General features: G+C 43.2%; 1 protein-coding gene across 1 annotated transcript in view; it reads left to right on the forward strand.

Annotated features, from left to right (window-relative positions):
• The first annotated feature begins 208 nt into the window (after window positions 1–208).
• LOC124606215 overlaps window positions 209–15,564 on the forward strand; it is a 238,268-nt gene continuing 222,912 nt past the window's right edge. The window contains exon 1 of the mRNA XM_047138188.1: window positions 209–297. Within this exon, the coding sequence (XP_046994144.1) occupies window positions 283–297 (15 nt within the window). The 5' untranslated portion in view covers window positions 209–282. The remainder of the gene's footprint in view (window positions 298–15,564) is intronic.

A 15,564-nucleotide genomic window follows, 5' to 3' on the forward strand; every position in this document is an offset into this window, starting at 1 on the left:
TGCCGCCGACGAGATGGAAACCGGCGGCCGCGGCAATGGGAAAGGGAAACGGCGCTGGCCCGTGGAGGGGCGATGTGGGTCACCGGCTATATAGCCGGCCGGGCGGGCGCGCGCCTCACTGCTGCCCGTGGTGTGTGTGTGTGCGAGCGAGTGCGTCCGCGTCCGGCATGCTGTCCGCCTGAGCAGATCCACAGCGTACCGAGACACGCGCGACGACGCCAGCCAGCCCGCCCCGACGCCTAGACTCCCCACAACAGCCGACGCGACGACTCAGCGACGAACATGACGACGGCGCAGGTGAGTGGCGCCGAAACGCTGTGCCTCCCGTGTTGTGTCTACTGCCGGACCTGCGTCTACTGCGAGGCGTTAGTGGAACGTTCTTCATCTGTTTTTTCGTAAACGACATGAAGGCACGTGTTCTTGAAGTGGTGAATTATTTCATTAAGTCTGTCTTGTGAAATGGAAGTTCGATTAAATGGGTGAACGACTGCTTCAGATGTTTTTTGTAGGTACAAAAGCGCGGTCGTGCTTTTTCTGAAGAGTTGTGAAAGCCAAAATCAGAAAAAAATGTTCCCGGACGTAACTTGAAGTACTTCACGGAAAATTTTCTTGGCATCCCACCTACGAGTTCATCGTCACATATAAATTTATTGCGACCTCAATAGTTATCCACGACGACACTGCATTACTTGCAATTGAAATCAGTTTTATCAGTAAAAAAAAAAAAAAAAAAAAAAAAAACACTGTGAAGTGGTGGTGGTTTCATTACTGCTATGAGACAGTGGCTGCAGTCTTACGTGTGCTTTTGACTCGGTAACGCTGTTACAAAATAATAACCATTGCCCTGACATGCAATTTTTACGAATATGTAGCTCTGTTTAGCAGACTATAACCATTCTCACGGAGACACATTGTAGCTACAAGTAGATAATCTTTAGTTTCATGAAGCGAACTCCGTGTTCTAAAGTATAAAATGTAATATCTATTTTGCCCTTTGCTGAGAGGCTTGCCAACACGCGTGATACTACTGATGAGAGATGGTTAATGATAATTCACGATCCAATGCGTTTTTACCTATTATTTGCAAAGATGTATTCAGAGGGCTGTAGTCGAAAAGAGACTGTCAAACACGGAATAACATCATGTTAGTATTTACGTGTGACGAATCGTATAATTCAAACTGCAGTATTCTAAAAGATAAACTTTTCTTACAGTTCTATAAACATTGCCGAACGAAAAAACAAAAATTCGATGTACAAGTCCCATAGTTCATTAACTCAATTAGTAGACATTTGCTCATTTGGGAGTTAGCATTTTTGATAATATCCGTTGACAACAAACTCGGGACAGTAACTGCTGCGTTATGTGTGCTCTTGACTACGTATCACTGTTAGAAAAATATTTAATAATGTCCTGAAACTTATATTTCATGTGCGCCGAATAAAAGGCTCCTTAGCAGACAATAACTATTCTCGCAGGAAACACAGTGTAGTTATAAATAGGTAAGCTTTAGTTTTATGAAATGAGTCCTGTGTTTCTGAGTAAAACATTTACTTTTTTCCTCTTGTTACTGTGAAGATGTAATCCCAGCACAAATGTTACTTATTATACGAACTTGTTACAAATATTGTACGACACGAAGTAATTTTTGTTAAATTTTGTTCACAAATACACTCTCGATGGACTATACTCAAAATGAGCATAATAAAAAAGTACTGATTATGTATTAACGTGTACGTGTGACTACCAGTACACCTGCAACTGCAGAAGTGTAAAAGGAAACTGCGTTATAAATTTTTGGAGTTGGTTAACTTGATGAGAAATGGAGGAATTCGAAGCAAGTTCGAGTTTATACTCCTGAGGATTTTCACATTAGCTCCCCATTAACGTGATTCAGTTAACATTTAGATATTACAGTTCCTAAATAATCACCAAAGGAGGTAGCGCAGTGATTAGCACAGTGGACTCGCTTTCGGGAGCACAACAGTTCAAATTCGCGTCCGGCCATCCTGATTTAGGTTTTCCGTGATTTCTCTTAATCGCTTCAGGCAAATCGGTGACGGTTCAATTGAAAGGGCACGGCAAACTCCCCTCCCCATCTTTCCCTAATCCGATGGGACCGATGACCTCACTGCTTGGTCCCTCTCCCCCAAATCAACCAACCAACCTAAACAATGTATCGTATATTGACAGCTACTGCACCCTCGGAAGTTTTCTAAGTGCAGTGTATGTTATATGTCAGAATCTGTCCCTCCTATCCCCATTTACAATCAACTGTTATTCTGAAAATCATTTAAAAACATCGATAAACTGTTGCTGATCTTCACTAAAATATCGCTGATATCCTTGCCAGCTATGTAACTTCACGCAGGTAGTCTCCGGGAGGAGGGATGAATTTCAGCTTGCCGTGGACATCCAATGCATTACGTGTTCATCATTGGTTAATATTTTACAGTCATTGGAACCAGATTCGTTTGAAGTCTTACTGAAGGACTATTTCGGTAGTTTTCTGAAAACATGTCGAACAACCATGAAAATCCTATACTGGGCCACATGTAGGGAAGATGCATGGACACCTGGAAACGTTTCTTTCGTTTTAGTAATGAGAGTGAAATCGGCGGCAATCATTCCAAAATGTTTGTCCTGATTGTCCAATACTGGAAAACGGTACAACGAAGGAGTGCGGCTGAAAAGGTGAAATGCGTGCCGCCACGCAACAAGAGACGGCACTGGGACACTTGGCACTGATTACTGTTTGCAGCCTCAAGGGATTGTGGAGGGGGGGGGGGGGGGGGCATGGGAGGAGTCGCGAGTTTCATCCCTGGCTTGCTGCCACAACACAGCCGACCCCGTTACCAGCGCTAGGCTGCCAGGATCTTTTCGCTTTCACGGCTATAGCTGACTCACGTTTAATATTCTCTTCCTAAAAGTTTTCTGCTTTTTGTCTATCTATTAATGGATGATTTAGTCAGATCTTGAATGATAATTGGGTTTAATATTCTCTTCCTAAAAGTGTTCTGCTTTTTGTCTATCTATTAATGGATGATTTAGTCAAATCTTGAATGATAAATGGATTAACGGCTGTCTAGCACCCACCTCCATAGGCGAAAGATATTTTTTTTTTTTTGAAGTGGCTTGCATCGCTGCCTTAGGCGCGGAAGGACTGGATTCGATTCCCAGTACTCTTCGGATTTTTTCTGAGGTAGGAAGGTCTGGTACGGGGTCCATTCATCCTCTTGAGGACAAATGAGGAGCTACTTGAATAAAGAAGCAGCGGCATCACCAGGATTCACCTACTGAAAGTAACAACTGGAGGGAGTGGCGACATGCTCTGATCACATGTCCAACGATCGTGGATAGCTCCTCGTACTGCTTTGTGCGAAGCACTCGGCCAGTCTAAACGCGCCTGAGGCCTAATCCTTGTGTGATGTTTACTTCTTTACGTTTACAATGTCCAATCAATACTGACTACACATGTGCATCTTCATTTAAGAAGCTTAAATACGAGACGTATTCCGAAAGTGAGGTCCGAACGGTCGCGAAACGGAAACCATTGTGAAAATCCGATAAAGCTCTGCCTAATTGTGTTGGGCAGTGACTCTAGTATGCCCGTTGATCGCATCACGTCTGCCTTTTCAGTTCCGAGCGCACAGTGAGCGCGGGAAGATACTTAGATAAGAGTGGCTACCGCCAAGTATGATTGCCCGTGAGAGATGTCGCCTGATTATATGCGGCCCACACAATATAACTGTTGTGAGAGTTAATAGCGACTCAAAGATGTGTACCTAGGTAGTCTACTCACAGACAATTGTGTTCAAAATGAAGACATAGTACAAAATAGAGTGGCACTCTGGAAACAGGAGAGACAAGATTTGTACAGATCAACCTTACCGAAAAAATGTATCGGTTAGTAGCATGTGCTTTAAGGAATAGTTAACGTGACCCTGGAGGGACTAGTAGAAAGGCAAATTATAGAGGGAGAATGAGACTAGAATACGAAAAATAATAATCGATGGGTGGTATATATATGGAGAGAAGAGAAGAACAGTAGAATATGCAGAGTGATGGAGGACGCCATCAAATCTTTCTGCAGAAAAGAAAAATGACAAAGAAAGAGAAGACGTTCTCCTGAATTAGTGTGCCTATGGAAACGTCGCGTCCGCGCAGCTGACCAAAAGATGTCTCTGGGAACAGCCTAAAGAACTTATTTCGAGCACCTACCTGTCTGTACAGAATTTCGTGCTAGGGCTGTTGCGTATCGTATATTTTCGGTACTGAGTAACAAGTATTCCACGCTGCTGGAAGTGCTGTTTCGTTATTACCTGAAACGTTTCGTTACTCGCATGTTTTATTCCCCGCACGTAGTTCGTGCCCGGCTCTGGCCAAGTCAGTAGTTTTCGCATTCCTCCAGTTCGTTACCCTCAACGTACTGGGAGTAGTGGAAACCTTTCGTTACTCGCCTGTTTCCTTTCCCGTACGTCTTTGTCGGATCACTAGTTTTCATATTCCTCCAATTTCTTACTCTCACAGGAGTAAGTCGTTGGTGATGTGAAGTATTGGATACATTTTCTCATTCACCATGTTTTATTTCCCGTATGCAGTTCAAGTCCCGCTCGGGAGGAGTCGGCAATATTCATAGCTCTCCATTCCATCGTTTAACTCGCTACGGTTTCCACCGTACAGAAAATTTTCCATTTTTTCCATAGCCCACGGTGTTAAAACGGGGATTGTAGCAGAACTACACGTCAACCTGTTAGAACGCAATTTCCGCCGCTCGGAGACAGTTACGTGGTCGTGCCTTGCCCTTTCATATACTGGCCTACCCGAGGGCAGGCGTGGCGATTCTGTTTGGAATTAAGTATTTACGTCTGCTCTAGGTAATAAACAATTCATACAGACCTTCCTTGTGAATCAGTTTACGTGTTAGTAAAAACCGTATTAAAATTCCTACATTAGTTCCTGAGATGAGCCTTCACGTGCAAATAGAAAAACACAGTGGCGGACTTTAATTCATTATATGTAGCGAAGACAACGACTCAACTCCTACAACTCCAGCTGTTACCATTAATGCTACAACAGCCATAGTGACTGTTCATCAGTATGTAGAAAATAAATGGTCTCCAAGAAACCGTACCATTTCCAGTCAATGATCGGTTCAGTTGGACTAGAGGGCGCAGTCCATACCATGCGAACACCGTTCACACCATCATGGAGTCACCAGCAGCTTGCACAGTGTCTCGTTGCCAACTTCAGTCCATGACTTCGTGGAGTCTGCCCCACATTCAAACCCTACCATCAGCTCTTACCAATTGAAATTTGGACTCATCAGACCAGACCACCGTTTATCAGTGGTCTATAGTCCAACTGATGTGGTCACGAGCCCAGGAGAGGCACTGCATTCGATGTGGTGCTGTTAGTAAAAGCACTCCCGTCGGTCATCTGCTGCCATAGCCCATTAACGCCAAATTTCGCATCCCTATCCTAACGGATGCGTTCGTCGTACGTCCGACATTGATTTCTGCGGTCATTTTATGCAGTGTTGCTTGTCTGTTAGCACTAACAACTCTAAGCAAACACCGCTGCTCTCAGTCGCTAAGTGAAGGCTGTCGACCACTGCGTTGTCCCTGTTGAGAGTAATGTCTGAAACGTGATATTCTCGGCACACTCTTGACACTGTGTATCTTGGAATATCGAATACCCCAACGATTTCCGAAATGGAATGTCCCATGCGTGTAGCTCCAACTACCTTTCCGCATTCAAAGTCCGTAAATTCTGTCTGTGCGTCCATTTTTACGTCGAAAACCTTTTGACATGAATCACATGAGTACAAACGGCAGCTCCACCATAGATCCCATCAAGGAGGAGAACCATCATGAACGTGAAATGAGTCAAGGTATCCATTAACATGAGACAAAGCGGGACAAAGACATCTTAGAAACTTAATCTTATAACTACAGTCGCAATAAACTACGAACTATCCACAACTGTCGAGCTTTTTGATATTTCTTATTTATGCATGCTCTAGCTATTATTCTCTCTAATTTTAGAGTTTCCTCTATTCTGTTTTTCTGAGTGAATCTGAAAGGAGTTTCACTTCTGCATATCACCTCTGGTTGAACCACCATCTTACAATGTTTTAATTTTTGAGCTTTTATTGTTTTATTAGTTCTATCTTGTTACGCAGGTTTCTCTTCCAAGTTGTACTTCATAATTCCTCATGGGAATTTAACGTGTTTCACTATTTCTACTGTTATCTGGTGTTACGCGGTTGATTATTAATGGATCTGCTACCATTATCTCAGTATTTTCGAATTATATCTAGAATCCTACTTTTCGTGCTATATTTTAAACACTTTTTATTTTATTTCTGGCTTCTTTAATGGTTTTAGCGAATAAGTCATCCGTGAATCCCAGACAATTTATTTTTATTTGACCTTTTTTTGTTCCAATTCTTGTATATTTAGGGGTTTCCCTGTACCATTCCCTCGTACTCCAGAGTCCTATTTATATTACATTATTTCTTGACATATAGCATTGTAACCCTGCTACTTGTTTTGTAAGTAACAGAGCTTTTCAGTCCCTGAATCTAGATATTCATATAACTTGTAGAAAGAGCGGATAGTGAGGTATGTTCCTGATTTTCATATGAATTCGTAGAGATTCGCAGTGTGTTGATTTATGATAGATGGGAACTTTATGTGATTCGTGCCGGACTATGATTTGCGAATTTTCAAGGTATAAAAGATTTTATTTCCTCCAACAACGCTGCCTTAGGGCTTACCTCCTTCATCTGGATCAGCTTCTCAAATTACATTTTCGTTTGATGGCTGCATCCAACAAATAAAAATGTAATGAAATTTACTGACCCATCTGAAGATTAGGATGTAAGCCATCTAAACGCTCCTTGGGAGAAAATAAAAAGTTTGTGACACAGGTAACTGTTTTAATTTACTTTTTTATGTCAGTGGGAACTTTTTGGATGTCTTACTACAAGAGTATATAACTGTGTTCTGAACCCTGAACAAGGAGACATCGCCTATTTGTACATTATTTTTGCGTCTCGTGTTGTGGCTCTGTATCACAGTTTACTTAAAACTGATTTCCATTATCAGCAACAAAAACCATTGTGGAAAAAATGTATTGAGAAATGATTGTAAGAATTACAAACATCCTTAAAAGACTTGAGCAAGATTTACTGTTATCTCAAAGCCAAAGTGGTTCCACACTCAGGAATTGAGAGTAGGGCAGTAGATGGAGGAACCATATGTGGTCGCTGTTCTCAAGGTCTTTGTGTAGGTGGTTTGGCGTTACCTTCCCTCGACCTCTTATGGAGTGGCAAGTATGTATCTGCGCCGTGTACAGTGTAGTTTTGAATTTGTGTTGTCATGGATGAAAGAAAGGGAGAGTGTAAAAACCGGTGTGGGCACAAAGCCCACGCCTCTTAAATAGCGCCAGAGAAGGCCGCCTAGTTTAGCGCCCCCGTCCGACGGACGCATCAAGACCGACAGTGTCACATACCCTCCCTTCATGTGACACTGCGGGGAGGTTTGGGATTTAATCCAGGACATTGCCGCAAATACAGGTGACTAAGAATTTTTCACCACCAACCCTTCTATCCTTGCAAGCCAAATGATGGCAGTGCAAATTCCACACCACCAGGAATCGAACCGGCGTACCTCTGCCTCGAGCGCCACCCACATGCTTTATGTTTGTGACCATGGTTACGCAGGTGGCTTTACAAATGGTTCAAATGGCTCTGAGCACTATGCGACTTAACTTCTGAGGTCATCAGTCGCCTGGAACTTAGAACTAATTAAACCTAACTAACCTAAGGACATCACACACATCCATGCCCGAGGCAGGATTCGAACCTGCGACCGTAACGGTCGCTCGGTTCCAGACTGTAGCGCCTAGAACCGCACGGCCACTCTGGCTGGCTGCGGCTTTACAGTTATTAACTTTACATACTATTTTTACTGCACGCATTTGCTGAACAAATGATTTGTATACTTCAGATTCACTGCCTTTCAGTGACGAAAGAAATTAGTATCGAACACTTTGCACAGGGTACGTCTCTCGACAACATCGAATAGATATACTATCTGATAAAAAGTATCTGTACATCCGTAGCTCGCAATTCACCACTAGATGTCACGACAGGTGGACGCCCCCGTATAAAAGGAGAGGAGGAGTATTCTGTTGTCAGTACAGAAACAGTAACTGCTGAAGTGGTCAGTCAGGAGAGTTCAGTGACGTCTGTTGTGGACTAGTCACCGGATGCCAACTGAGTAACAAATCAAACCTTTCTAAAGTTACCTGCCATTCTGTATAGTGCCACAGTAATGTTCAGAGCAGGTGGTTTTGTGGTATGGTGGTGTTTTTCGTGGTAAGGTGTGGTCCCCTCACTGCGCTTAGTAAAACTTTAAAAGGCGGATCAGTGCGAACACATTTCATAACGTTGTGTACTCCGTACAGTAGAGAAACAGTTCGGAGACGATGATTGGTGTATAAGGGGCGATCAGAAGTAGAATGCAACCTGACATAAAGCAGTATCCACGAGGCCATAGTTTCTGGACAGTAAACCTGTTTCTAGCATTTGTAGACTTAGAGAAAACTTTTGACATTGTTGACTGGAATACTCTCTTTCAAATTCTGAAGGTGGCAGGGCTAAAATACAAGGAGCGGAAAGCTATTTACCAGATGGCAGTTATAAGAGTCGAGTGGCATGAAAGGGAAGCAGTGGTTGGGAAGGGAGTGAGACCGGGTTGTAGCCTATCCCCGATGTTATTCAATCTGTATATTGAGCAAGCAGTAAAGGAAACAAAAGAAAAATTCGGAGCAGGCATTAAAATACATAGAGAATAAATAAAAACTTCGAGGTTCGCCGATGACATTGTAATTCTGTCAGAGACAGCAAAGGACTTGGAAGAGCAGTTGAACGGAATGGACAGTGTCTTGAAAGGAGGGTATAAGATGAACATCAACAAAAGCAAAACGAGAATAATGGAATGTAGTAGAATTAAGTCGTGTGATGCTGAGGGAAATGAGACGCTCAAAGTAGTAAATGAGTTTTGCTATTTCGGGAGCAAAATAACTGATGATGGTCGAAGTAGAGAGGATATAAAATGTAGACTGGCAATGGCAAGGAAAGCGTTTCTGAACAAGAGAAATTTTTTAATATCGAGTTTAGATTTAAGTGTCAGGAAGTCGTTACTGAAAGTATTTATATGGTGTGTAGCCATGTATGGAAGTGAAACGTGGACGATAAATAGTTTAGACAAGAACAGAATAGAAGCTTTCGAAATGTGGTGCTACAGAAGAATGCTGAAGATTAGGTTGGTTCAAATGGCTCTGAGCACTATGGGACTTAACATCTGTGGCCATCAGTCCCCTAGAACTTAGAACTAATTAAACCTAACTAACCTAAGGACATCACACACATCCATGCCCGAGGCAGGATTCGAACCTGCGACCGTAGCAGTCACGCGGTTCCGGACTGCGCGCCTAGAACCGCTAGACCACCGCGGCCGGCTGAAGATTAGGTGGGTAGATCACATAACTAATGAGGAGGTATCGAATAGAATTATGGAGAAGAGAAATTTGTGGCACAACTTGACGAGAAGAGGGGACCGGTTGGTAGGACATGTTCTGAGGCATCACGGGATCACCAATTTAGTATTGGAGGGCAGCGTGGAGGGTAAAAATCGTAGAGGAAGACCAAGAGATGAATACACTAAGCAGATTCAGAAGGATGTAGGCTGCAGTAGGTACTGAGAGATGAAGAAGCTTGCACAGGATAGAGTACCATGGAGAGCTGCATCAAACCAGTCTCAGGACTGAAGACCATAACAACACATACCTAACTGTCTGTTGATTCCCGATTTACGAACGATGTAGGATGTGTCATTGACAGCAAGTACGGTCAATGTGTGAATGTGCGCTGGCTGATGTGGCCGAGCGGTTCTAGGCGCTACAGTCTGGAACCGCGCGACCGCTACGGTCGCAGGTTCGAATCCTGCCTCGGGCATGGATGTGTGTGATGTCCTTAGGTTAGTTAGGTTTAAGTAGCTCTAAGTTTATGGGGCTGATGACCTCAGATGTTAAGTCCCATAGTGGTTAGAGCCATTTGAACCATTTAGTCCAACATCACAGCCTTATGTGGTTTCGGTTTTTCGGGAAGAATGGGCTGGCATTCCTCCACAGGCATTGACACACTTCACTGAAACCGTCCCCAGGACAGTTCAAGCAGTCATAAAAGCGAATGGTGGACACATCCGATACTGATGTCAGCAAATAGGTGTCCAAACACTTTTGATCAGATATAGATACTTGATTAATTTTCGCTTCGCTACGCTTCCGCCACGAAGGTAACGCGTAACGAATACTTTGCTACGAATATGCGTCTCGACAACGCCGTACACGTAGGATACAAAATGTAGTCGTTTCTTGCGCAGCCGTATTTCGTGCCACCTGTGCTAGACAGGCACAGAGGGCTGCCTAATCAGAAGGGGCGCCGGTGGCAGCTGGCAGTGCAGTGCGGATGGCTTTCGCGACGCACGACCACTGCGTGGCTCATCGGCATTCTGGGCGACCCACGGCGCCGGCTGCGCCCCGCTGGCTCATCTCCCGGTGAAACTCCGCCCTGGACGCGGGACAACAAAGGCTCTCGTCGGAGAGAGCACAGCACAGCACAGCGCGGAGAGGCGCGCCGAGGCACGGCCCGCCACCGGCCGCGCTGCCAAGTCCGCGCCCCCGGCCTGCGTGGCCGCACTTTCGTTGTGCTCCATTCTGTCCACACTGCAGCCGGCGAGCAGCAGCACTTAGCAATGATGACGCTCTCCACCGTACGCCCGGGCTCTCAACTACAGGTCACACGGCTCCGCAAGCCGTCGCCATCGCCTGGCTGCCGCATTTTGGACGAATAAGCTGTTGTGGTGTGTCTTTACATCAGATTTTTGTCAACAGTTCAGAGACTCAAACTAGACGAAGGACTGCGGACTGATGAAAGCTTCTTAGTCTCGTAAATAACTCTGAAAGCAACATTATTTGTGTTGCTGAGTTTCGAGACTTTACCCCCTCATCTTGAAATGCATCAGTGGATCACGTTACACTTGAACCAATGACTTTGAAAAGGCGTCATGTCCACTTTTTTAAAAATTACTTCCACCGGACATAACTGATCTTTATATCTGTACGCAACGTTTTTTACAACAGGGGGTCATGTCCCAGCAACAGAGCTGCTCGTTAGATGCGTATTGAGTAAAAGAAAGGATCATGACCATATAAGCAAACTTATAGCAGACTTACTTCAATATAAAAAAGAAAGTAGACGATGTAACGAAAATTCTACAATACATACCTTCCGAGCAGAAACCATTTTATAACAGTATGTTTACTGTTTGTGTGTGTGTGCGTTCGTGCGTGTGTGTGTGTGTGTGTGTGTGTGTGTGTGTGTGTGTGTGTGTGTGTGTGTGTTTGTATGTGTGCGTGCGCGTTTATTCAGTTCGCGTTGTCTGTGAGCACGCACGACATGATTTCTTGACTGTGTCCAGCTGACACAGGCAAAGCGAGTATCCCTCATGTAGATTTAAGTATTTTAGAAGTAAACAGGTCGTGTTTGCTTCTTTTCAGTTCATATTTTCGTATTACGAAAATCTTAGTTTAAATGATGCACCAAATTAAAGTTCTCTCCAAAACGCGTCATTTCCAGTACGGTTCGTTGTGCTAAAGTGTCGAGAGATATGGCGTGGATGGCTATACTTCTTAAGCAATGGGTACATCACTCCGCTGAAAGTATGTATTTACTCTTCGTCTGGATTTGGACTGCTTACGTGTTTGACTAATGTTTAGGTACAATCTGGGCGGGCCAAGTTCCTTCACTTTCTCATTAAGTTTGTGTTCCGAATTTCTGCCTAATAAATTGCACACTAGCTTCATATTGTGCTGTTTTCAGACTCGCAGTGTGTTACAGTTATTCCCAAGTAAATAAAACATACTAGAACCTCGTCACAATACCCTCACAAAAGAAGCTGCTTACTATCACACTTTAGCACGCAAATGTCGTCAGCATGCAAGAAAATTCTTAGCAACTAAACAGTACATGTCATCTTATTCCATCTAATCATTCGTGAAACCCTCGCTAGGTGGTGTCACTTATGTTACTGGTTTCTAATGCACTGTAGTGAGATATTTACAAACGTAGCTTGCCTTTCCTGCAGCAAATACGGTTGTCAGCGGCTGGAGCAAAAAACCATCTTCAGCAGTACCAAAATATTAACACTGAAAGTCATTCAGTGACGCATCAAAGCATAATGCAGGTATACGAACTTAGGGGTAAGGCAGGAAGGTTCAACCACTCTGTTGGTTCACTTTCTTTGTAATCGGTGAAAGGTAACAGCCACGTGGAAGTTGGTAGTGCACTCTTACGCTGAATGAAATGAGCTTTCCGGAAGCCATGCCCCAGACCTCTGCAACAAAGAGCTATTCGACATTTCAAAGTGCAGCCTTATACTTAGCTTCTTCCTGTTTGAAAAACATCACTCGATACGAAAATTTACAAAAACGATGACTGCCATTATTTAAATCAGTGTGCAAAATATTGCAAATGCACCCTCATAATTTAAGTTCTGTAATTCATTACTGAGAAATATATTTTAATATACATTTATGGGAGACCTCACCTCACACACCAACAATGAGCTGCACCTGCTGCAGTGAGACATTATGATTACAAATGAAACATAATAACTTATTTGTAGCAAAATGATGTTTAAGACAGACAACTGTCTGCATCCAGGAACAGAAATCCTCATTTAACGTAGTTGAAGATGAGAATGCAAAACCTTGGAACATATTGTGGAAGAAAATAAAAGTGAGTGGCGCAGATAAATGTTTTAATTTACGTCATAAGTAAATACAGTTTCCAAATTTCAGTTTAATATTACATTATCAGGGTACCTATTATAAGCCTTAAATGTAGCGAGAATCGAAAATTTATGCCAGCCTATGATTCGAACAGGGATTTCGTGCTAATGGAGGGCAGCTTATGGCTGTTGGTTTGGCCGCACCTCCACGCCGGAGTCAACCTTTCGTTGTCACTGATGTTTTCACACACACGATCTCCGAACACAACTGCCACAGTCGTTCATTTCGCTCAACTGATTTCGTATTGCATACCCCTTGTGGCAGGGTAAGCTAGGTCCTCCACCAATTCCACCCCTCCCACGAGGACGCCGTCTTCAGTCCCAGTTCTAACTATGACATCACATACCATTTTCGTTCGACTTCATAAAGGCTGTAATAAACCTGGACGTTCTCAGTTAGGAGGGTTGACTGTGGTGCCTCACGGACGCACAGCACTCTCTTCTGTTAAGAGGACGTCCTTCGTCACGTCTAGAAGAGAACCTGACGGTGAGTGCTCGAAACATTGCTCATGTCTTGACCTCCTGTAGAGCACGCAGTTCGTAGCTTGTTGCCTCCGCTGTGTGAGTACCGTGAATCGGGAGATTTGAAAGTGATCCGATCATCAAACTTATTTAAGATCCAAATGGCACATTTCCCGACGTGGGTTACTTATCAATACATTATCTACTAAGTCCCTTCTACAATTCTCAGAAACCTGTAATACGAGTTGTGAGACATTCAGTACGTGACGCTGTACATGCAGTCTCTCCCAAAAGTGCTCAGCAGTCCACTTACGAAACAAAAAATCATCTGAAGTGCTTGAGATCCTGAGTGATGTAATTTCTTTCTAGTAACTGAGAGCGACGCGATACTGAAAAGACCAGAGCGTTAAGAGTTAAGTATGCACGTCGGACAGCAATACTGTTACTGAAAACATTCATAAATGTAGATACGTACAAAGTTTCTTTTTTCCCTTTTTTCTTTCCACTGATAAGGGATGTCGATCTTCGTTTTAACTCCTGCTTGTTCATTACATCCTCTTCGTACAACGGCAAGTTGCTATTCAGTGTCGAGTGACAAATACCTAACAAGAGTTTCACGTTCCGTAATGTTCATGTAGCGAGAAAGAACTGTCTGTATGTATCGATGAAGGACTTGATTTCTTCACTTGTCTTACCGCAGTCCATAATAAGAAGTGTATTAGAGTATTTGAGATCAGATATACAGGTAGAACATTATGTCCCACCTTTTATGAACTCACAAGCCTTATGAGCATTTCCTCTGCTTAGTAGTATATGTTTTGAGTTTTCACTTACTTTCTGACCTCAATTCTTGATACATCATAGGAAGTATGAGCGGATTGTTTACCACCATACGACGCTGACATTTGATTGTGTACGCGGTGGTGCAGGCTTCGTTTTATACTGACATTTTCGAATATTTGTTCACAAACTTTTGATACCAGCCAAGGAGAATTTTAGTAGATAGCATGAAAAATAAGTGAAAAAATACGGAACAGAAACCTTACTGTAAATTAGAAGAAAGGTAAGGGCTAATGAAAGTGATCGAACGTTATGTGAAAATTAGAAACTAAACGGTAGAAAATGAAGTTACGTAAAAGCGAAAAGAGGTGAAATTGTGGTGTAGTAGAAGGAACAAGTGAGGAAAGAAATATTTTGAAAACTCTTATTATGACAGGGAACAGGTAAGTGGGACACTTATTGAGTTAACCTGATGCTGTAAGTGGAAACCAAGGAGAAAAACTGTGGACGAAAAGGAAAGAATATTGAAAGAAGGCTGCTAAAGACGTTAGGGGTATTAGGTTCGTCAAAGTAGAGTGAGCAAGGCTACAGATTAGTCCAAATGCTGATGGTAAGAGAATGAATTGCATACATGACCTCTAAGATCCGTGGGAAGCTGAAGTTTACTGACCCTGTCGTATGGATGAGCCATAGTGAAGCTAGTATAGACAAAGACATGAAGAATGTAATCTTTTTTGACGCAAACAGAAACTGCACGATAGCAGAAATATCACAGACGAATGTTGGTGAAACCACGCTTTGTGAAGTGCTCGGCAGAAGGACGCAGATGCACAGCATGAAATACAAGGCACAAGGTCACTCGCTGCGACCGACAAAAGCTTTGCAGGCGTCCAATCCTCCAGCCACTCTGCCTCGCGGAGAGATAATTACAGGCATACGAACAATTAGCATGCAGTCCGGAACAAAGCATCGGCGCAAAGCGTTTAGACTCCTGTTAGGCTGCGCGTTTTTCTTGTTCTGACAACGCAACACTGAAGTGACTCGGTTAAGCGATGGTAACCTATTAAACGACCCATTAGTCCTTCGTAACAAGTGTTTCTGACCACTAATGGCAGACAGTGAGCCTCATTTCAATAGAGACAGTTTTTACTTGGTTCTTTACGTCATACCTATTAACCTTACACAGATAACTATGTTACCCTATTTGGTCGTGCTCTCAAAAACTGTCTTTTAATATAAATTCGAACAATGAGATTTTAATTGTGAGAATTGTTGCCTTCACCACGATGAGAACTGTTAACAGTATCGTCAGTTTAAGAAGTTCCGAGACAGATAACAGTCGTGGTATATAAGCGACGTTAGTGCAGTAATTACAGTGGCAGCTTGAACTAATTGCTGT

This window comes from Schistocerca americana, chromosome 3 (genome assembly GCF_021461395.2).
Source record: "Schistocerca americana isolate TAMUIC-IGC-003095 chromosome 3, iqSchAmer2.1, whole genome shotgun sequence".
NCBI lineage: Eukaryota > Metazoa > Arthropoda > Insecta > Orthoptera > Acrididae > Schistocerca > Schistocerca americana.